The sequence below is a fragment of the Dromiciops gliroides genome, chromosome 2 (genome assembly GCF_019393635.1).
Source record: "Dromiciops gliroides isolate mDroGli1 chromosome 2, mDroGli1.pri, whole genome shotgun sequence".
NCBI lineage: Eukaryota > Metazoa > Chordata > Mammalia > Microbiotheria > Microbiotheriidae > Dromiciops > Dromiciops gliroides.
In genome coordinates this window covers 68,315,602-68,340,039 of record NC_057862.1, presented here as the reverse complement: position 1 = coordinate 68,340,039, position 24,438 = coordinate 68,315,602, and the positions used below count along the sequence as shown (strand labels likewise).

The window sequence follows — 24,438 nt, the reverse complement described above, 5'->3', positions numbered from 1 at the left end:
TCAACTGTATAAATATAACATGGAGAAGTATGTTCGGACAGCAGTACATCTGGAAAAGATAGATGGAGCTTTGAAGTCAGGAAGACCCAAGTTCAAATCCTGTTTCAGACACTGGCAGTTTGACCCTAGGCAAGTCACCTAACCTAACTTCTTTCAATCTGTTTCCTCAACTGTAAAATGGGGACAATAGGGTTGCTGGAGGTTTTGAGTGAACAAGCACAAAGGTTAGTGTCATATGGTACCAGATGGTGATCATAATAGTGTACTTTGCCCGGGTTAGATTATACCTGGTCCATCGATAAAGTGGAATGTATCCTGAGAAGGGAAAGCAGGATGCTGAAAGGCCCCAAGAACCTGAGGTTCAGTTAAAGCAGAGGTTCTAACAATTGTTTGGTCATGGTCCCCTTTTGGCAGTTTGGTACAGCCAGTGGGCCCATTCTCAGGACAATGGTTTGAAGTGGTTTTACAAAGGAAATCTATGAAAGTTAATACTTTTTAAAAAAGTTCACGGACCTCTTAACACCCATTTTCCAACTCCTTAGTGGTCTGTGGACCCTTAAGAACCCTTGAATTAAAATTAACTGGAGATGGTTAGCTGGGAGAAGATTTGAGTATCTGTGTGGGTTTGGGTTAGGGGCAAGTATCCAGAGAGCTATCTCACGGAAGGATTTACCTAGTTCTACATGGTGCTAGAGGGCAGAACAAGATCAATGGATGGGGGGCAGCTAGGTGGCACAGTGGATAAAGCACCAGCTGTAGATTCAGGAGGACCTGAGTTCAAATTCGGCCTTAGTCACTTGACACTTACTAGCTGTGTGATCCTGGGCAAGTCACTTAATCCTCATTGCCCTGAAAAAAAAAAAAAGATCAATGGATGGGGGTAAGGGTAAAGTAAGGGTAAACCTAACAATTAAGAGTTTATCCAGAAGTGGAATGGATTGCCCATTTTAGGAGATAGTGGTTTCTTCTTTCTTTGGTGTCTATCAACAGAGGCTGGGTGACCACTTGGGTACGTTGTTGAGGGTATTTGGGGGGAGGAGTTTATGTTTGTACTGGTACCTTTTCCTTCCATTTGCACTGTATATATCATATGTAGTTTTTTTTTTCTTATTGTGAAACCCCAAATCTTGAAAAATGAACTCCTTCAGGGGAAATGCTGAAGGGACCAGAAACTCAGAGGTGACAGATGAAGCCAGGGATACTGAAAGAATATAGTGTTCCCAAAAAGGATGTTGAGAGTAGGATGAATTTTGCAGTGCATTGCATAAAGTTTGGGATATCCTGGGATTTTTTTTTTTTTGGTATTGTTGAATACAAGGAGATATATTCATGTTGGCTTCTCTCCTAGAAGATGAAAAAGAAGTTTCGAAAAACCTTGTTTCTTCCACCTTAAGCAGAACAATGAGATTCTTTAAAACCAACACCCTCTCCCACCCCACTCCAATGATAAGAACCACATGTTTAAAAAAGATCTGAACGGGCAAAAGGGAATCCTAACCTCTGTTAAGAGGTTGGAGGGTGGAAGAATAACATAGACCAAAGAAGGCCCATTGCATACTTGGAGCAAACAGAGATTAAGGAACTAAGCTCTCTCAGAAGGGAGAACTAAAATACTAGCTTGGAGTCAGGATGCAAAAAGGTCTTGACATGCTAGAATGGTGGGCTGAGTCCAACAACCTGAAATTTAATAGTGTGAGAACCAGGGGCTCCCACCCCATTGAATTGGCATCTATCTGGAAGTTGCCTCACAATTCATGGACCGCCTTTAAGTCATGTCAATCAATGGACTTGAATGCCACCAGCCAATTACCTTGGAGCTATGTGTGGGGACCGCCCCTCTTCCTATTCCACAGGGAGCTTCCAGTGGAACTGACTGAAATTCAGTCTCTTTGGAAGCATGACCTGGCTAGGTGAACTAGGTTTTCTCTCTAGGTTTTCCTAATCTTTCAGAGACATGTGCTGTCCGTTTGCTAAGCCCTAATACACTTTAATAAATAAAGCCTAAACTGTTGCTGAAGCTCCTAATTTATAAGTAATTCCTAGCTAGTTCCCCCACCCCCCCCCACACACACTGGATGGGGGAGTGGGGGGTGCAGCTAAAGTGATTTAGTTTCACTTGTCACAATAGGGATAGATGTAATGTAAAGCTCTACAACAGGTAAAAAAAAGAACAACTTTGTTAAATATGCACATTTATATTGGAAGATCTGCCTCATTTTTATAGAAATGTCATCTTTTAAGGACGTTTCTCATCTACATGAAAAATTGCATGCTATAAAAACTGAAAATTACCCTATCATGCATTAAAGTAACTACTACCACTTATAGGTAAGGACATGACTGAAGGAAGGACTCTCAAAAGTTCTCTTTTCTTGTAAATCTAAAATTACTTAAAATTTCCATGGTATAGAACTGATAACATCATGTCTAAGTTTCTTTTTAAGAAGATCCCTGGCCAGCTAGGTGGCACAGTGGATAAAGCACCAGCCCTGGATTCAGGAGGACTGGAGTTCAAATCCGGCTTCAGACATTTGACACTTACTAGCTGTGTGACCCTGGGCAAGTCACTTAACCCCAATTGCCACACCAAAAGAAGAAGATTCCCCAAACCAATTCCCTTAATGTATGTATAATTCTATGGGAGAAATCACAAACCAATCAACTATCAAGCCAGATCTTTATTATTTCAGAAATAAGCACACCATCTCTCTCCAATGGATAGATTAGCTATTTCTGGATAGCTGGTGATAAACATATCTTGCCAGAAATACTAATCATTGCAATGATTTTACAGATTCAATTTCATTCATTAAAAAGCTTCCAAAAATAACTTATTCTGTGTCATAAATTTACAAGTTTTACTTACAAGGAAGTTGTTTCTAAATTAATAGACTGAGGGGGGAAAGCTATGGAAAAATCAACATTAATAAGAACAATATTTTATGAAGACAGAACTAAATTGGCCTCTAATTTTAACATTCTTTGATAGTACTGGAAAGGAAAATAATTCCACATCCTAAATGACAAACAGAATCTTTTAAAAAATAAAAGACAAAGATAAGTCAAAATTTTTGACTTATATTGAAAAAGCCACATCTATGTTTATCAATACACTTACTGTAGATCAATACACTTACTGTAGCAAGGTTGGAATAGGCAGCCTATTTGATACTTTTGAAGCATTACATTCAAAGCAGAAATGTCTCAAAATAAATAGTTCAGGGAAGGTTAAGATTTTGAGACTGGATGGATTGTCAAAGTACCTTCCCTATACTTAAAATTCGAGTGTAATATTGACATTCCAAAGGTATTGTTCAGTCTTTTAAGAATAGATGTTTCACCTGAAGATGTCGGGTGCATGCTAATTATGTTAGTCAGCTGTACACCAATAACTAGACCTGATAAACCCTGTTATTACCAGTTAGCAAGTGGCAATGGCTTAACACTCTTACAGCTGAATCTAAAACTAGAGACAGGTCCACTATGTCACTCCTGCAGCTTTCTCTTGTAAATATTTGACTTCTTTTTGGATGACAGTAAGAGTCTCTGTTAAAATAATATTATGAAATAAGTGAAAATATGGACAAACAATGTTGAAATAAAGTGGCAATACTGAAAAATGCTTGATCCTTTTACATTAGCTATTACTCAAAGATGAAAACTGGAAAGTTTATGTGCTTATTTGCGAGAGAAGTGCTGAATTTATTCTCGAGAAAGGTGGAACTTGAAGCATCACATTGTACTGGAATATCTTAACCATGCTGAAATGGCTCTGAACTTCTGACTTCAACCAAAGTTGCTTGTACAAGAAATGATTTAATAAGTATACACATCAAGAACACAAGCAAGAGTATCTGATGAGGTTTGGATGATTCAAAATGCAATCAGTTCATTTCTTCCTATTGCTCCCAGTTGCTAGCATGGTGGCTACTCGCATAAAGATATTTAGTGTATCCATGTAGATGCCCATCATCCTAGAAGAGAAAAAGGAAGTTGATAACACTGTTCTAATGACAATTATTTGGTAGTGATATCTTAAATCTAAAAGTAACCATTATAATCACACATCATACTATTTGAAACCAAAAACGAAAATTTAAAAATGACTTTAATAAATGATTAGGCATCTGTAAAAAATAACACTTTTCCCCTTGACCTTGAATTTGACTTGAACAGGGTTAGTGTTAAAAAAAGACAAATTAGCCTAAAATGCTACTGTATTTTTTTACCTTGAAAATAATAAATCTGAGAGGTAGCAACTGATTGTATTTGTGTCAATCAAAACAAAGCAAAAAGAGCACAACTTAAAAACTTGTCAGACATTAGTCTAGCGTTTGCAAATATAAATTTTACCTCTTAACCCCTCAAAAAACACCGCTTTTTCCAGTAGCACTATGAGTTTATCACTAACTGAAGTGTTATTTTTAAGAGAAAAAGGAAAACAACAAATGTTCTGCTGGAGAGTTTGCATAAACTCAAGTGAATGTAACCTATATTTCACCTTTTAAAGGGAAGCTGATAGAACGTTTGAAAAGACAGACCCCACAGAATCTCTGAAAGAAAAATTTACTGCAAACTTTTTTGGGGGGAATTTTCAACTGTTAGGTATTCTTTGGACAGTTTTCAAATATGCCATCTGCATCTATACTACCAACCATTAGCCTTCCTCAATATCATAATGCCAATTAAAGAATCTCTTTATACTCTGCAAATATAATTTTTTTATTAAACTGAATGATGCTATCATGCGATATAGTTATAATCACGTTACTACAGGTAAACATAAGTAAAAAAACCCAGTGTCTATCCAGTACCTATCAGTTCTACAAATAGGGGAAGAGTTCATGACCAAACAGAGAGAGGTTCAACGGAGGCTAAGTGGATAATTTTGATTATGTAAAGTTGAATTGCAAAGGAGAACAACTCTGAGGTATTATCTCACATCCATTAGATTGGCTAACATGAGAGAAAAGGAAAGTGACAAATCCTGGAAGGGATATAGAAAAATATGTATAATCTGTGTGACCCTGGGCAAGTCACTTAATCCTCATTGGCCTTGGGGGGAGGGGGTGGAACAAACCCAAACTTCTGCCTTCCTTCTGTTTTGGGCGGAGAATGTTTTTGAGCCCTCTTCCCCAAGGGTGAAGTCTTTGACTTACCCCTCTTCTCTATTGCCAAATAAAGGACTATTTTAATTAAAAAAAAATATATGTATAGTAATGAGCTGCTGGTGTAGTAGTAAACTAGTTTAACCCCCAATTTAGAACTATACCCAAAGGGTTATAAAACCGTGTGTTATCCTTTGACCTAGCAATACTACTACTAGGTCTGTATCTCAAAGAAATTAAAACAAAAAAAGGAAAAGGACCCAGATGTATACAGCAACTTTTTGGGGTGGCAAAGAATTGGAAATTGAGAAGATACCCATCAACTGGTGAATGACTGAACAAATTATGGAACAGGAATGCGATTGAATAGTATTGTGTTAGAAGAAATGATACTGAGCATGGCTTTAGAAAGACCAGGGAAAACTCAGATCAAGCTACAAAGTGAAAAGAGCAGAAAAATTAGAACAATTTACATAGGAATGACAATACTGTAAAGATAATCATCTGTGAAAGATTTAGTAACTCTGATCAACAATGATCCACTACAATTCTTTTTTTTTTTTGAGGTTAAGTTTAATCTGGGTTAAGTGACTTGCCCAGGTCACATACCTAGTAAATTATCTGAGGCTGGATTTGAATTCAGGTCCTCCTAATTCCAGGGTTGTTGCTCTACCCACTCTGCCACCCACTACAATTCTAAAGGACTCATAGTGAAAAATTTTATCACCTCCAGACAGTACTGATGGACTCAAGGTGAAGATTGAAGTATGCTGTTTTCTCTTTATTTTTTTTTCTGAACATGGCTACCACATGCAAAAATTTATTTTGCATGACTACATTTTATAATGGAGTTTTGTTTTTCTTGACTTCTCAATGGAAGAGAATGGGGGAGAGAATCAGGAACTGAAAATAAAAACAGAATTTAAAAATGCCTATTTAAATAGAAACTGATGTTAACACAACATTAGTTTTTTTTTAAAGTTCCCCAAAAAGAATGAAAATAAGTAACTATAATTCATGTAGCTATGTGGTAATACAAATTTTTCAAAGTAATTCAAATCCATTAAAAATGAAGCCAATCAGGGGTAGCTAGGTGGTGCAGTAGATAGAGCATCAGCCCTGGATTCAGGAGGACCTGAGTTCAAATCCAGTCTCAAACACTTAACACTTACTAGCTGTGTGACCCTGGGCAAGTCACTTAACCCCAATTGCCTCACCAAAAACACCAAACCAAAACAAAAAAATGAAGCCAATCAGATCAAACCATATAACACTTCTTTCAAGCTTAAAAGCCTAAAGATTTTTTTTAAACTGTTGAATGAAATAAACACCAAAAAAAAAAATCAACCAGCAGTTTTCCAACACTGAAAAATACTTACGAGTTAATGGGGTCATATCTCTCTGTGCCATACATTGGTGTTATTTCTGCACGTTTGATGACTTTTTGGGTATCATATAGAAGGAACATGCTGAAAAGAACTAATCCACCATACATTGCCACAGAATAAAGACCAGCACCTAGTGCAGTGGTAGGTGGTAGAAACATAGATCCTGAAATCAAAATGGGAAGAAGCAATTTTAGCATAGTTAGGTTTACAACTTTCACGTACTTCTCATTGCAATATAATTAAGAGACTGCTACATTAAGTTAGGTCTAACGACAATCAAAATGGAAAATTTGCCCACCAAACAGCTATTTTTTGTAATTGTTATTTTTTAGTCATTCATCTTTCAGTCATGTCAGATCAGGGTTTTCTTGGCAAAGAAAATGGAGGGGGTTTGCCATTTACTTTTCCAGTTCATTTTACAGATGAGGAAACTGAGGCAAACAGGGTTAAGTAATTTGCCCATGGTCACATAACTAGTTAAGTATCTGAAGCTGGATTTGAACTCAGGAACATGAGTCTTCCTGACTCCAAGTCTGGCACCCCAGCCATCTAGCTGCCTGTTTTTTGTAATAACCATAAATTATTCCCATGTTCACAGAATCCTAAGACTTGGAGCTAGAAGAGACCTTAGAGATCAATTAATCAACACCCTCATTTTTAGAGATGAGAAAAGTAAGGCCCAGTGAGATTAAGTGACTTGACCAAGGCAGCAAATAGAGCTAGGATTGGGGCTCAGTGTTCTTTCCATTATGCTATAAAGCTCTATTCCTCACCTGTTTTATTAGACCTCTTTTAGTAAAACGGTTGTTTAGTGATATTTATTTAGACCAACTCTGATAATATCCATTTTAAGGTTTATTTCGTAGTATACCAACTAATAAAAATCACATTTAATATAAGTATATTGATGTAAATCCTAAAATAATCAATCTCTTGATTAAATTATTCAAGTCATTTGTTATTATCATGTCATCGAATAAATGGATCAAAAGTAATTATGCTTACCCAGAGAAGAAACAAAAACAAGGCCCAGGCCCACGCCCAGTGGTGCTCCCATATTTAGAAATTTTTCACTTGGAGCACACATGGCTACAGTAGAGAGGCCACCCACAATGCCTGCTGTATACCAAAGAGCTTTGAGGATCAGAGGGCCACCCAACAAAGTCAGAGGGGCCACCACTGTACCCATGACACCTAAGGAAATAAAAGACATTTAAATATTACCTAATGTTTATGATACATTTTATACAGTGATTTATCAAGACATTTTTTTCTATACTTAGGAATAAAGCTAGTAGTTGTATAATCACAAAACCTTAGGAATTTTCAAAAAATTATATTGCATATGGAATGCTAACTTTTGTTAAAAACCAGTTTTAGACCTACTTATATTGTAAGAACGTATATCACATACTACCAAAAAGTAAAAGACCTAGAGAATATCAATCTAGATTAATAAAATTCTCTTTAACCTTTTAAACAGATGCAACCCCAAAGACAAGTTTCTTATGACAAAAAAAAGTACACCAATGTTGAAACATAGCAATCTTAAATGAGTAGTTCAAGGCTAAACATGACAGCAAGTTTCATTAAGTCCATAAAATTCATTGCTGAAAGGACAAAATAGAATAAATGGAAGGATAATGATAAGCTTACTTGGACCACAGGACCCTTAGGGAAGAATAATGCTCCAGTTATCTTGAAGACTACATTTTCAGCTTAGAAAAAGCATTTTTATTTTATTTTATTGTCACACATATGTAATTAAGCTTTTTAGAAGAAGATATATTTTAAATAAGCAAAAGTAAATGGTAACATTTCCTTGAGCTAACAATTTATCTCTATACTAAATTAGCCATGTAACCAATTTTGTAAAATTTTCCTAGGGCCATCTCCATTCTTAAATAAAAATGATAAGCTTAGCAGTTTACTATGATGACTAACTTAAAATGTTACTTCTCACTAAAGAGAGCCAACTGTCAACCAAGATAAGTTTCTCATAGGTCATTCATGATTTCATAGTTGCAGTTCACAGAAGAATTTTGGGGTTGACTGGGGTTGCATTTCAGTGGAAAAAGTAAGCTCCTCATTTATGAAAACAGAGGATATTTCATTTTTGTCTTTCTGTCCCCAACACAAGGTAGTACAGGCATTTAATGTCTGTGAATTGAATAGTGAGAGTGATTTACACCATGCTTTAGCATTACCAATGCCATTCTAGAATGTAAAATGATTATTTGACTTTTAAATGTGAAATATTAGGCATAAGGAAAAAGCATGGTTATGTTAAACACTTTCAAAAATAACAAGAAATTCTTAGATTCCACCAGTAATTTTGTATAAAGTATGAAAACATTCTAAACAGCCACACAACAGAGACTTGCTGTTCATATGGTGACAACATAATGATGACAATTATGTTGTATAATAGGCATGATTCATAATACCCTTTGACCCCTTTAAATAATGAGCACAGTACAATGTTGTGTTGTCATGGCCCCTTGAGAGTATCCTGCAATAGACAATCTTTTGGTGATGAGCTCCTCTGATTTCAGCCAGGCTAGTCTAGTCTTCAGCCAGAAGACACAGCCTGTGGGCCCATGCTCCAAGTCTCCTGAGCTTGTGGAACAATGGGCTTGGCTTAAAATAACCTGAGGTCACTTTCTATACCATGATAAGGCATCCAATATTGATTTTTGTCCATCTATGCTTAAGGGCTTCGGTATATAAACCCATGAAACACACTGAAAAACACTTTATCATTAAAGTTAATAAAAACAACTAGGCTTGCTAGAGATTATCTTGGCTTTAGAAACTAGCTGACCCACAAGCCAATAGCAATTTCAAGAATCTCAAACACAAGCAATCCCTCAGTTCTAAGGGGGGGAGGAAAAGAAAAAAAAACCCCAGATTACAGCATTTTAATAAAACAATTTTTGCTTTAAGAAACCATTAATTTCTGTGCCTTAACATACTCAACTCTAAACTCAAAATAGCCACTATTCTTGCGTCAGACAAGAGAGACACTATTCCTACTTTCTAGGGCTTTCAGATTTAAACGTTACCTTTTCACAAAGATTAATTCTATCAACATTCTACTTATGTGTAAAGGACATTAATCTTATCACAAATTGATTTTCTGAATTAAGATGACAACATTCCTTACAAACTGTTTGTCTCTAACAAGGCACCATAGAGAATATACTTGAAGATAATTAAAAAATATATATTTTTAAACTATGTAAGGCATACCAGAATGCAACGTCCAAGCAAGATGTTTTAGACCTGGGCTCCGTTCATATGATATTGACCGAACCAGCATCCCAGCTCCAATCATGGCTACAAAAGTTGCTCCAATAGTCTAGAAGATGCAGAATATTATGGGGAAAAATAATACTTGCTTTGATATGTTTTATAAAATCAAGAAGTGCTAAATATTACCATTTGTCTTTAAGGCTTAAAAAGGGAAGATAATGTCAATCCAGATATGTGTTTATCTTTTCAATTCTTGAACTTAAAAAATATGTTTAGTAATGGCTCCCCCTACTGTAAACATGAGTACTAGAAATTCTTTGTAACAAATTGGAAGAACAGCAATTGGCCTAGCCTTAAGAGTCACACGTGGGGATTTTCAAGCAGTGTAATCTGCTCCCATTAGCTGTGTCAACCATCAGGCAAGTCACAACCCCCCCTTAGTGCTCAGGAACTCTTTTTAGACTTTAGGGTATAGATGAATCACCAATCTACATGATAGTTTCCACTCCAATGAACCCCATACCTCCAAATAAATTAAATTAGATCAGTACATTAATATGTTATACCAAAGATATATTTTACTATAATCTATTGTATGAAATGTGGTAATTTCCTGCCAAAAATTTAGTAGAAATTAACTCTGCATACAATGTTATAAATGGACATTGTTTTATTATAGTTATTCTTTACTTATGGGAATAAGATTTTTCTAGATGAGAAAATTCTCTGTATAAATATTGCTTACAATGATTTTACATTTCACTCCTGTGAATTAAAAAAAAATCAAGAGTATACTGAATAGGGGGGCAGCTAGGTGGCGCAGTGGATAAAGCACTGGCCCTGTATTCAGGAGGACCTGAGTTCAAATCCAGTCTCAGACACTTGACACTCACTAGCTGTGTGACCCTGGGCAAGTCACTCAACCCTCATTGCCCCTCAAAAGACACCCCCGCCCCCCAAACAAAAAACCAAAATCAAAGAGTATGCTGAACATAATTTAAAAACTCAGGTAATCCTTATTAATGGAATCAATTTCAATGCTGTAAATTGATTTTGATGTCTTTTCAGGTTCCTGATACTTTTATGTACCTGCCTTTTCATTGATTTTCCCCCAGACGTGTGCTATTATTCTAACCGATAATTCTCCTCTTCAACATATCCTTCAAGAGCTTTAAAAGAGAAAATTCTAAACGAACTTACCAACCAAGAGCCTTTCATCATAAAGGTCATTAAAGCAGGTGATCGGCTAACTGCTAAGGCAGACAATGCTGTTAAACCAACACTCCCTGCGAAATACATATAGGTGGCATGAATTCTATCCTTCACATACTGTGGCCAAATTCTGTAAGAAACAAATATAAGCTGGTTAAGACTGGTTAATTTAATGGATTTTAATATTCTGAATTCTTATCACACTTTGATTTAGTTTTAACTAGTTAAGTTCAGTAGAGTTGCAAGAAGAAGTTCCACTTTTATTAATATGTTTGTTTCTATAGAGTTGACTGGTAGCAAAATATATTCTTCAAATGGCTGAAGATATGTGCGGTGAGAAAACAATGAAGCTTAGTTAAGACCAATGATACTTTGGGGAATTTACTTACACTGCTTTTTCAATAGCCCCAATCTCATTTGACATTCCCAAGCCATAGAAGCAAAGTGCTCCAAGACCAACAGCAGCTCCTCCAGCAACAAACCATCTTCCCATCTGATCAACTGCAGAGCACAGGGGAAAGCGCTGTTAGCATATTCCACAACATGGCTGAAACAGCAGGTATTAATGGTACAACCCCAGAGTAAAGTTTATCTTAGGGGAAACAGTATTAACAGTTGTTCTGCAGCAGGTCTAATCATAATATTTTAAATCTTTTATTAAAAAACAATCAAACCCCAAAACAATAGGTTTTTTAATTTTTTAAGTGAGGCAATTGGGGTTAAGTGACTTGCCCAGGGTCACACAGCTAGTAAGTGTTAAGTGTCTGAGGCCGGATTTGAACTCAGGTACTCTTGACTTCAGGGCTGGTGCTCTATCCACTGTGCCACCTAGCCGCCCCCAAACAATAGGTTTTGAATGTAATTTTACCTGCAGTGAATGATTATTTATATAATCAATTTTTACAATGGGGGAGGGCGAGGAGTAGAAGGAAAGGTTCAACTCCCTTAATAAAAAGTTTCAGTTACTCTTGCCTTTTAGCAAATTAAATCTTTTAACCAGGAGGACCTGACTCCAGTTCCAATCTGGCCTCAGACACTTAACACTTAATAGCTGTGTGACCCTGGGCAAGTCACTTAACCCCAATTGCCTCACAAAAATAAATAAATAAATAAAACCATACAGTAAAATCCAGTATCCCACAATTGCCTTCAAAATTGGCTACTGTGTTCAATAATTATAGAACCTAGAATTATTCATTTCTTGAAGACCAATGAATGATACTGTCAAATTAAAAAAATAACAACTTAGATTCAGACTATTGCCTACTTTTAAACACTCTTTCTGCTGATGGTTCAAATGCTGCTTCCTTAATTTCTTGGCCAGTTTTCCCCCGTCGGATCCCAATTCTTGATTTGGTGGCATAGTCCTGATATATTTTTTAAAAAAGAAAAAAGTAAGTTACAAATAATCTAAATAGTTTGTGAAGTGGTTTTTTCTACATTGATAAAATGTGATAGAATTTTCTTGTTACTTTGATAATGTATCTATAATAAGATATCTAAAATTAAATTTAACAGTCATTTATTAAGTACCTACTCTGTGTGTGTGTGTGTGTGTGTGTGTGTGTGTGTGTGTGGGCATTCATTATGTTCAAGAGCTGGGGATACAAAGATGATATAAGACATAAGCCACCAAGAAGCTTATGGTCTGGTGGGAAGATAAAATATTTACACAAATTAGGAAATAAGAGATCCATACACAACTGTGGAATTTGAGATGCAAAAGATTACCTCCAGGTTGAAGGAACAGGGAGAGAAGATTCTATAAAAGAAGGCTTCGTAGAGGTTAAAATGGGGGGAAGGGGGCACATGGTAAGGCACTCTGTTCTGGATGTTAGAGTGGGAGAATCAGGTATAGCGAGGTGACAAGAAGACCAGAAAAAGGGATGGGGAGAGTACTGCAGTTTTCCTTCATGTGAAGGGGAGCAGTGTGAGAATGTTAGGTTACAGCCACAATGTGGAGGACCCTGCCAGGCTAAAGAACCCTACTTTATTCAGTTGACAAGGGGGAACAATGTGACTGCATCATTAGACACACAGAAAATGGGGTGTGGTAACTAATGGGACACAGGGTTTTGTGGGATAAGTGAAAGGAGGAAACAGATTTTGGATGAAGAGGTTGCAAGACTAGTAGGGTTGTAGTAAAACAGAAGTTGGGGTGAGGAAGAGTAGGTTTTGTGGGAAAATGGTAAGTTCAGTTTGGATTGATTAAATTATTTCTACCGGGAATCCAGTATAGGCAGAAGGAAATGTGGGACTGGCATGTGGAGGAGAACAGGAGATGTGGAAGTCTAGATTCAGAAATTATCTGTCTAGAAGGAAATTAAAGTCATAGAAATGAATTCAACTGCTGAGGGAAAGATCATGAGCAACTATAAGACTTGATGGATGCCTATTTACAGAGATGGGGAAGAGTCAGTGTGTTATGAGGAAGAGCAGGAGAATGCAGTATCTTCTCACTAAGTCTGAGAATTAGTGACTGGAAATGCCGCTCAAAAAATATATGTGTGGGATTAAAAAACAAAGGAAGGAGAAAACTTAAAGGAGAAACTGGTCAAGCCTCATATAGGTCAAAGATGAGTATGAGAGAAAAAGGCCAAAGAATATGGAAATAAGGGAGTCATTGGGTAAGCTGAGAGAATTAGCTTTCAGAATATATACTGCAAAGAGATGAAGAATAAATAAATGACTAGGGAGTGTTAGGCCAAGGTAAAGACTATTTTTTAAAGAATTTGATGGTGACAGGACAGCTAGTTTCATAGAGGCAAAAAGGTTGAGGGAAAGTTTTGTTTAAAGATGGGAGAAAGAGAAAAGCAGGGCATATCCGTAGGGTAAGGCATGGTGGCATATCAGCTACATGAAAAGGGATAACTGACAGGAAAAAGTCATGTAGGAGATGGGAGGGGACAGATCAAGGATACAACGGGAAGGTGGCTTTGACCAGGCACTGCAGGCCCCTCAAAGGTATGGGCTACATATAATTTGCTGCCTATAGTCTCTAGCCTCTCTAAAATGGTATAACTGCTTTTCTGGATGACAAGACCATCTCAGAGGGGTTAAGGGGCTTGTCCAGGTTGACACAGATAATATAACGTCTGAGTTGGGATCAGAATCCAAGTCTGAATTTCTAATCCAATGCTCTTCTACTATAACATGGGCCCAATCATTCCCAAGTCACTGAAGCCAGACAAGAAGTCTCCTAACTTAAACAAATGAAAAACCCGATGAACTGTTGTCATATCCCTCTACCTAACAAAATTCTCTGGGGGGAAAGAGTCGTTAATACCCGCCAATGCTGATTTTTCACCATCTTTCTGACACCTTCATTTTTTGAAAACTTCTCTTCAAACAACATCAGTGTCCTCCTAGTCACCAAATTCAAAGGTCGGTCCCTAGCCTCCTCGACTTCTGCAACACTGACTACCTCAAAGTCCTATCTCAAATGCTGTCCCCCCCCCCCCAATCCCTTCTAGAGGTAAAAACATTCTCTTAGCTTTCCTGCTGCTTCTGTCACTCCTCAGTCCTCCTCCAAGGTGCTACTCTTGTTTTTAATATACACTCTCTCCTTTGGCCATCTTATTCATCTCCACATATCCAACTGGTATAACTATCTCTCCTTGGCTTCAGAATTGCATTTCCAACTGCCTACTCAAGACACACCTTTAGAGGAATCAATAGCACCTGAAGTTTAACAAGTCCAAAAGAGAATCTAGCTTTCCCTCTAAACTTGCTCCCTTTGGTTTTTTTTTTTTTGTTTCTGTCAAAGGGCACCACTGAATTCATCCTACTACTCATACACAAAACCTTCAGATATCACCTCTCATATACAGTCAAATTTTATCATGTCACTCCTCTAGACCATTCCCTCTCATCCTAGAACACCCCTCATTTATGTTGTTTCACCGAAAATTCTATGTAACCTTCAGATTCTACCTTTAATGTTGGTCACTCATGAAGCTTACTTTGATCTTCCCATTTGCAAATGATCTTTCTTCTGCTCTTGGTAATTCCCTTCAAAGTATTTTACTCTACATCAATCAGTGCCTGTAGAGTCACTACATTCTTTGTATACTTGTGTATAATTGCCATATACAGTTTGGTGGTGAAATGGATAGAGTCACTGGCCCTGAAGTCAGGATGACCTGAATTCAAATCCATTCTCAACATGTCCTGTGTGATCCTGAGAAAAACACTTAACCTCTATATGTTTTGTTTTTCTCAACTGTAAAAATAATATCACCTGCCTCACAGGGTTGTTGTGAGGATCAAATGAAGTAATATTTGTAAAGCACTTCGCACAGTGCCTGGCACTGTTACAGAAATGCTTATTTCCTCTTTTCTACTCTATGCCCCTGCCCATATCCATAGCCCTGGACCATAGGTTTGACACAAGGGGATCATGTCTTGTTTAGCAAGACACTTTGCATATGATTTTTGATACTTAATAAATATCTGTTGAATAAAAAGATTTTAAAAAAGCTAATTATAATTAGTATGCCTAATAACTTTGATGTCCCATATGTTACTAAGTCACTAAAGCCCAATACTGAAACTATAGTTGTATTTTATTTTCAACCAAGTTCTTGTAAACAAGTCTTTTTTGGACTACAGTGGTATTATCAACTTTTCCAAATATAAAACTGAAAGAAAAAGACTATTATATGCAATATTGCGAATTAAAGAACTCACTGGATCTAACAATGAATAAAATGGATAAGAGGAGCAGGTGAAGAGAAAGCTTTTGATCATGTTACCACTGGGGAAAAAGGTGATTTGTGGGGACAGGGTTGAAGTATATAAAGACAAAGAAGGCAAAAGCCTGCATATTAGATGGGAGAGTCATGTGGGACTTTCTTTTTGCCATAGCAATGAACCTCTGGGGTTCCTGCGTAACTGTTTGTGTCCCTGGGTAAGTCTTGTGCCTCTAGCTATGCTGCAAACTACCCTTTCTTATTGTCTTAGGATTGCTTCTGTACCAGATATCAAGGGACTAGGAGTTCATGTTGTCTCTGTTTAGTGCATAATATATTTTCAAAGAAGGTACTACAAAATGTTAAATAAATCCAAATCTTACTTACCCTGCTGGATCGGAAGAGCCATTGATTTGTCTTCAGAATGGAATTCCTCAGAACAGGAGAGGTCTGGGTGACTGTTGGGTGGAGAGCTCTGGAAGGTAGGGTCAGGGTCCGGAGACACACAAACCTTGCTGCCAGCATGGTGTTGCAACAGGTTCACTGATTATTTCTGAAATGCTTTAAAAAATTGGAACCTATTAGGTGAATAAAGCATTTAGGGTAGAAAATCTTAGAAAGATTACGCTTCTAAATTTTTATTTAAAATTCTGGAGTAGAAAGTGGGAAGGCTCCAGGCTCTCGGCTTCTTAGTAGTTATGTGACCTTGGGTGGCAAGTATTTCTCATTCTCCTTCTTGGGCCTCAATTTCCCCCTTTGATAATATCTGATGGTGTTGGCCTCACATATTAAATATAGTAGTATGAGAATCAAGACAACTTTAGTTTCTTTCAAAAACATGAATAAGGGGAGGGCATTAATGTAAGTGCCTACTATGTGCAAGGTACTGTGCTAAGCACCTTACAAATATTGCTCGCGAGCACGCACGTGTGTGTGTGTGTGTGTGTGTGTGTGTGTGTGTGTGTGTGTGTGTGTGTGTGTAGGGGAAGGAGAGGGAAAGGTATTAAACAAAGAAGGGAAATAAAGTAAATATCAACCCTTTTTGCTTTCTAGGAATTGCAACAGATATATTGGGAGGGAGAAATAAAACTGTTAAAGTTGCCACTGTTTCTAAATTTTTTCAATAAACAATTGCTCTCATTCATTACAAAGCCACCATCCTTCATCAAGTCCCATCTCCTTACCCTTCTAGCTATGTCAATTTCTGTAATGCTGACCACCTACTGAATTCATTGTGGTATTTAATATATACTAAAAGGCAGTATAAGTTTGAGTGATTAAATATTATGTGCTTAATATTGAATGAGATTTTAGTGCTTTAATTGACAAGGATTTTATATTTTCTTTGTATAAAAACCATAGTATTTATTTACCTATCTACCCCACAGTAGGCAACAACTTCTTGAAATGAGTTAAGAACCAGTCATCCGCAGTATAACGAATACCTTTTTTTTTTTTTTTTTTTGCAGGGCAATGGGGGTTAAGTGACTTGCCCAGGGTCACACAGCTAGTAAGTGTCAAGTGTCTGAAGCCGGATTTGAACTCAGGTACTCCTGAATCCAGGGCCAGTGCTTTAACCACTGCGCCATCTAGCTGCCCCCTAACGAATACCTTTTATATAATCACATACCAGTATACTAGAAGGTAATGGGAAAATGGTCCCTTAAATCAGATTTCAGGTCCAAATGAAAATGTGGATTGCTGACTGTATTTTAAATATGGTTGTAGCTTAAGAGACTGACCTAGCCTTTATGGCATAGTTCTAATTAACTGGTAACTGTTTTCTAGGGAGAATGCTAACACATAGGGAATTATTCATTTTCTCAAGGAGTTAAGTAGTATTTAAGTTGAATAATGTGCTCAAGATCACAGGGTATTTTTCAGGAACAAACATCTGAAAGAGTACCAAACTGTAATGATTTCATTTAGATATCTCACAAACCATGATGTCCTTTCACAAATAATATATAAATATGGTAAGATATGATCCATGTGTTCACGTCTATCCCATGAACTTTCACCTAACTATGGAGAACAATGTACACTTCTTTCCCTCACACTAAAAATCATCAAAAGTTTTGCTGGGGTCTGATTTCTATGGTGCTTTGTAATCAGAGAAGTAGGATACCTGATGTCAGGGAAAATGGGGCTTGTGTAACACCAGGGCTTATAATGCCAATCAGCTGGGCAACTGGTATCAGGTGTCTCAACTTCCTGTTATCAGTTTCTTCCATGGACTAGTAGTAGTAGTAGTAGTAGTAACTTCCCCACACTCAATCAATCAACAAGAATTTATGAAGTTCCTACTATGTGCCAGGCACACTGTGCTAAGTACTGGGAGATACTAAGCAAAGCAACAGACAGTCCCTGCCCTGGAGGAACTTATTACAAGAACACCAAACCACCAAGTTGAGAGAAAACCAGCTCTGAAAGAAATGTTCGGAACACTTTCACCCAATTACATCAGAAGTGTTTACATCCCTAGAAGGTCAAGGTCAGGAACCAACCGGTAAATTCCCCTCGGACAAGCCTGGTGAATCACGCTGCTGCCCCAGGCCTCTGGGCCAAAAGTGCATGTGGGGCAGGCAATCCCTGTCCCTTGCACTCAAGGCCCTGAAAATTGTCACAGCTGGAAGCCCTGGGGGCGGGCAGCCTGGTACAGAGAGGACGGGGCCTCGCATTATCAGCTGTGGGGCAGGTCATGCTTCCCTCTGCTGGCCTGTACTACGAGGGGAGTCTGGTCAGATGATCTCTAAGTCGGCCCTACTATGTGCCAGGGCGCTCCAGGGGTTTGCTTAACCTTTCCTCTGCCCCGCGGGCCTTCTGGGGTTTAGGCAGGGCCAAGGAAGGGGAGATCTGGGGCGGCTGCCGGGGGAGATGACTCAGCACACCCTCGGGAGGTCCCTCCCCAGCTCACCCCCTTCTACTACGGGATAATGAGAAGCCCGCAAGTGTTTCTCACCCCCCCTCCCTGGGCCTCAGTTTCTTCCTCAGTAACAGAACGGAGATGACTTCGGTAACCCCCAGGTCCTCCGATCTGACCTTGAGGAGTCCCTCCGCCCTGGGCCTCAGTTTCTCCCTCCGTAATACAGTGGGCATGGCATCGGCGACCACTACTCGGCCCTACAGTCTAATTCGAGGGAAGGCGTCAACCACCATCCCCAAACCTCAGTTTCCCCCTCGGCAAAGCAAAGGGAGGCCGAAGAAAAAAGATGAGGGGCCGGTGACGCAGGCCGACAGCCGCAGCCGCCAACGGCTCCCAACGGTTCAACTGGGGCAGGGCGGAAAGAGGTGGGTAGAACGATTCGAGATACCTCACCACCGCTGGTCAGCTCAGCAGCGCGTCCGGCCTCCGGAGCTGGTCAAAGGGGAAACGCCGGACCCTCCGCCCCGCCCTCCTCCACTACCTCTGCTGCTGCCTCCTTCGTCTTCCTTCCTGCCTTCCGTGCCTGCAGCGGCGTGCGCAGCTCTTGGAGGCCACGCACAAAGCGAACGGTCGGAACGAGCCAATCAGGAGGAGGCTTTCGCCGGCGGAAAGGCGGGCACAGTAGGGGAATAGCCGGGCGCAGCCTCTGGGAAGGCTGGCGCGATGACGCACTCTGGCGTCACAGTAGGGGAGGAGGCGGCCCCTGGGGAAGCCGCCGCATCCATGTTAGGTAGGGGCAGCTTTGCGGTCCCGTCACGTGGCCTCTCCTCTGTTTAGCCTTTACCCGGACGTCCTTTCCAGTTTCTAGAGAGCTCCTAGAAAGTCACGGGCTTCATTCCCTCCTGAGGGATACCCCAAGTTGCACTGGAACGTCATCCCAAGTGCTTTAAGTCCCCAGCCCCCACGCATAAAGCAAATGAGGGGTCTTTGTGTCACACAGTCAACTCCTATTAAGCCTGGGGAGGCCGTGGGTGCCTGGGGCCCGGTGAAACCGAGTTCAAACCCTGTCTCAGACACGTGTTACCTTTGTGACCTGCAGTTGGAGCATCTGTAAAATGGGGATAACAAATACTATACCACCCAACTCATGGAGTGGTGTCGATAAAATGAAACATTTGTAAAGTGCTTTCCAAATCTTAGGATAAATGCCTGCTTTTATTATTAAGTGGGACATAAGGCTATGGATGATGATGGAACAGGCTGATGCAAAAGGAGTCCATGACAAGAAAGATGAAGACCCCTATATTTAGATAAAAAGTTATGAGTTCAGCCACACTCTCCAAGTCTTCTATTAGGAAGACACCCAACTTTTAGGTAGAGGTTGGGATCCCTACCTGATGACATTTATCTCTACTCAATGCCTGGCATCTCTGTGGTTGAAGCAAAATTCAAGTTACAGGAAACTTTTGGATAATGAAGGAATTTGGGGGCAGTCTGCCCTTTTCTCAGGACATCCCTTTTCACAGATTTGTATAGCTGCCCACCCTTCTCTCACTTCTCTCCCACAGCTCACTCTTACCTTTACTAGGTATGCTAGGATACCCAACTTGTGGGATTTCTTTTGTTTCTGGGCCCTCAGAATTTCCCTTCAGAGAGAGTTCCTCTCCTTTTTACACACATCTTAGAGTGGGACCAAGTGCCACACAATAGCTTTGATTGATATATAGAAGTTTTCTAGTTCTATTTTTATCCAGTTCTAATTGATTGCCTCAATTAAGAAGGGTTCTTCTCTAATAAAGAAAATTACTTAAAATTTTTTTCCCTCAAATTACATGTAAAACAAATTTTGACATCAATTTTTTTAAACTTTGTGTTCCAACTTCTTTTCTTCTCTCCCTCCCCCCCCCCCCCAAGAACTAAAGCAATTCAATATAAGTTATACATGAATAGTCATGTAAAACCTCTGGTTAGCCAGGTTGTGAAAGAAAACAGACAAAAACAAAACTTCAGATTAAGGAACTATAAAAAAAAATTATGTTTCAATCTGTTTGCAGATACCATCTGTTCTTTCTCTGTAGCTACACAGCAATTTTCATATGTCTTTCAGAGTTATCTTGGATCTTTGCATTGCTGAAAATAACCAAGTCATTCACAGCATATCACCTTACATTATAGTTGTTATTTTGTAAATAATACATTTCACTCTGTATCAGTTCATGTAGGTTTTTCCAGGTTTTTCTGATAGCACCATCATCTTTTTTGTTTCCGATAAAGTAACTAACAAAAATAATTATGTTTCAATCTGTATTAAAATACCATCAGTTCTCTCTCTGTAGATGTATTGCATTTTTCATAATACTTTCAGAGTTGTCCTGGATCATTGCATTGCTGAAAATAACCAAGTCATTCACAGCAGAACATCTCACAATACTACTGTTATTTTCTATACAGTAGATTTCACTTTGCATCAGCTCATGCACGTCCCTCCAGGTCTTTCTGATAGATAGTATCCTGATCGTCATTTTTAAAAATAGTAAACTACATTCATATTGTCCTTTAAAGAGAGATTTCCTTACAGTAAACCCATAAGATTGATTATTGCAACAACAGTAATAGATGACTTTTACATAGTACCTTATACTTGACAAAGAATTTTCTTCACAATAACCCAGCAAAATACCATACATTTTGCCATCATCATCATCAATCAAGCATCATCCATTAATCCTCATCATTATCAATCAGTCCTCATCATCAATTAATACTCATCAATCAATCCTCCTCCTCCTCCTCCTCTTCCTCCAATCATCATCAATCCATCAATCTATCATCATCATCATCTTCTATTACTCTTGTCTGGACTCAGCTCCCAGCCCAGCATAGGGGCCCCCTCCTGTTGAGCTTCTAAGCTGTCTTTGGCTGGAAAATAATCTCAGTATGTCTTTTTGTAGGTTCTGCTGTTCCGGGGATTGTTTTATGGCTGTTTTTGGAGTCCAGACAATTACTTTTAAATTGTTGGTATTCTAATGTAACAAAGTGAGCCCTGATTTGGATTCCAGTCTACACCTTACAGGATGTGTTGACAAGCCATTTACCCTGTTTGGACCTTAGTTTTTTCATCTGAAAAGTGGGGATGTTGGTCTAGTTACCTCCAAGTTCAATGGTTCTGTTTTTCTTTCCCCTTTCTCCTGCTCTCAGTTGGCCAACAAATCTCTTTATGGACCCCTTTGTTTATGACCTGCCCTTCCCCCCCCCCCCATCCAGCAATGGGAATTTGATCCAAAATTGGATGATTTCTGTTGAAACTAGAAAAGTCTAAAAGTTTCTGACCACTGTAGGGGTAAAAAAAACCCACCCATCAACATGTAAAACCTCAAAGGGATGTTGTTGGAGAACCCAGGGGGCTCTCTGTTGACCCTCTGACTGAGGTCCCCCTCCCCATATTTGGGCCGTGGTCACTGAGGCAGCAAGAGATTCCAGAGACAATGCTTGGCTGGCCTCCCAGGGTCCGAAAACTCAGCTGTACAAACTTTGCTCTATTAAAGCCTAGAACAAGTTCTGACATGTCAAGGCTGAAAGGTTGAAAAATTACTCTTATTCTCTAGAGTTATTCTTGCAGAGACTTTATTTGATTTCTTTGTGTTTTTTTTTTTTTTTTGCTTTAAATACTGGGCTATCCTAATAATAAATCGCACACAGTTACATGCGTAATGTGGTGCTGATGTGTCGATGATTAATCGTCTGGGATCCTCAACCCCCGTCAAGGAATTGAACCTGAGACTCCAACAAGATGTGGCCCTTATTATCTTTCAAGTCTGGATCCTGTATTTAACCTTTCAGAATCTGAATCACAACCAAGTTTTTGAAGTGGCCAAAGGAGAAGAGTTTGTGGCAACATATTATTTAAGTTTATTGAACTGTCTATCCTAAGGGCAATGATTCTCTGGATCAACTACAACTAGGATCCAGTTGTCAGTGCCCATTGAACTGAGACCACTGACTGTCCTCTGAAGGGGGTGGTGCCAAGAGAAGAAAAGTCTGAGGCTGACCTGGTTGTGGTCTGGGCCACAAAGATGAAGGGGAGCAGGAGAGAAGTTGGCATTATTGTTAAAAATCATGAAGTGTTCGGTGAGTACTGGGACTAAGGATGGTGTTAGGATTCCAGAATGGTTTGTATCTATTTAGACTTAGGCACATCCCTCAGTGTCACCTTGCAGGTCTTCACAAGTGACAGATGGATTCCTATAAAGTGGCTTAGGTACAGTCATAATCATTATCAGAACTGCAAGTGGGGGAGGAAGTAATTAGAGGGGATGATTTAGAGGTGACTGATGCCCTGGCTTTCCCTCTTCCTGAGGTACCTTTTCTCCTCTTTCAGAAACTTACAAACTTCACTGTGGTTAAAGGAGCATTGTCGTCTTCTCTCATAGGTGACCAACAATCACAATTAGCCCAACATTTCCCACCTTGCACCATGTGAAAAAAAATTGATGATAACAACTAGTCAGCAACACCAAATACTACTTATTAAGTTACCCTAGCTCTCCATATCTTATGAAGAGTAACACAGATACACCATCTTTGTCCTCTGGGAGCTTGTAATGCAAGAGAAAAAACATGTTTATACCACAAAGGTCTGTACAACACAAAAATATTTCTTTGGATCTAGGACCCAGTCCCCAAATATATTTTTTTTAATTTTCAAAAGAGACAAAAATAAAATGAAATATAGTCCCTGACCTAGAAGAATTTTCATTTTACTGAATGGAAACAATATTCATATAGGTAAATAAATCGAAGATCATTTGAAGATAAAGCATTAACTTGTAGGAATGGGGTTCTTGACTTTTTTGAGTGTGTCCTGGATCCCTTTGGGGGGGGTCTCAGAAAAAATGTTTTAAAGTGCATAAAATAAAATGCATAGAGTTACATAGGAAACCAATATATTGAAACACATTTATCAAATTATTTTAAAAAACAAGTTCATGGACCACTGGTTAAAAACTCCTGCTCTAGGGGGCAGCTAGATGGTGCAGTGGATAGAGCACCGGCCCTGGAGTCAGGAGTACCTGAGTTCAAATCCGGCCTCAGACACTTAATACTTACTAGCTGTGTGACCCTGGGCAAGTCACTTAACCCCAAATGCCTCACTAAAAAAAAAAAAAAAACAAAAACCCACAAACAAACAAAAAAAACCCTCCTGCTCTAGAATTCTGAGAGGTGCATATGAGTAGGGTCCATTAGAGTCTCAGAGCTCAGCTGGAGTGTTACCATTCATCTTAATAGGAACTTTTCCCATATTCCTAGCTGCTAGTGACTTTATAAAAATAAAAGTTTTGTTTTTATATTATATTTAGAGATTACTCTTACTCCCGGAGAAGTCTCTTGTTACAAAGTAAAACAATTAAGTAAAACACAATGACCTTATTTGAAAAGGCATGTAGCATTCCACATCTGTAACACCCCCCCCCCATTTTAACATGTTTATAAAAATTTACAAAAGTCTTATTTTCTCTCCCTTTCACTTCTCATCTTATTGGAAAAAGAAAAAAAGAAACATTCATTGTAACAATATTGTATAGCTACACAAAATAAATTCCCTCTGGCTGTATGCAAACATATGTCTCTTATTTTGTACCCCAAATTTACCATCTTTCTGTCATAAGGTGGATAGTATGTTTTATCATTTGGAGTCAAGGATGGTCATGAGTTCTTACAGCTCTTTAAAAAGTTGTTTGTCCAGATAGTGTTATTATTGTAGGAATATTTCTCCTGATTTTCATTCTTTCATCATTCATCACTTTATAAAAATTCTTCAAAATTGTTTGATTCATTTATAATATTGATGTTAGAGCATAAATTGTTCTTCTAGTTTTGTTTACTTTGTGTCAGTTCACATAAGTTGTTCCATGTCTCTA

The 24,438-nt window shown here is 38.7% G+C and overlaps 1 protein-coding gene across 1 annotated transcript; it reads right to left on the bottom strand.

Annotated features, from left to right (window-relative positions):
- Positions 1 to 2,658: 2,658 nt before the first annotated feature.
- On the bottom strand, positions 2,659 to 19,126 carry GHITM (growth hormone inducible transmembrane protein). The gene is made up of 9 exons (XM_043983794.1): positions 18,969 to 19,126; positions 16,042 to 16,215; positions 12,231 to 12,330; positions 11,353 to 11,464; positions 10,952 to 11,093; positions 9,749 to 9,857; positions 7,502 to 7,690; positions 6,488 to 6,659; positions 2,659 to 3,974 (listed from the first exon to the last, which is right to left on the bottom strand). The coding sequence occupies exons 2-9, from the start codon at positions 16,177 to 16,179 to the stop codon at positions 3,890 to 3,892; spliced, it is 1,047 nt and encodes a 348-aa protein (XP_043839729.1). The 5' UTR covers positions 16,180 to 16,215; positions 18,969 to 19,126; the 3' UTR covers positions 2,659 to 3,889.
- Between the last annotated feature and the right edge of the window lie 5,312 nt (positions 19,127 to 24,438).

Coding starts and splice junctions, on each gene's coding strand:
- GHITM (XM_043983794.1), bottom strand. CDS start 16,179: ATGCTGGCAGCAAGGTTTGTGTGTCTCCGGACCCTGACCCTACCTTCC. Junction 11,094..11,352: donor GGGGCTATTGAAAAAGCAGT/GTAAGTAAATTC, acceptor TGTTTCTTACAG/AATTTGGCCACAGTATGTGA. Junction 6,660..7,501: donor TGTTTTTGTTTCTTCTCTGG/GTAAGCATAATT, acceptor TTTTGATTTCAG/GATCTATGTTTCTACCACCT.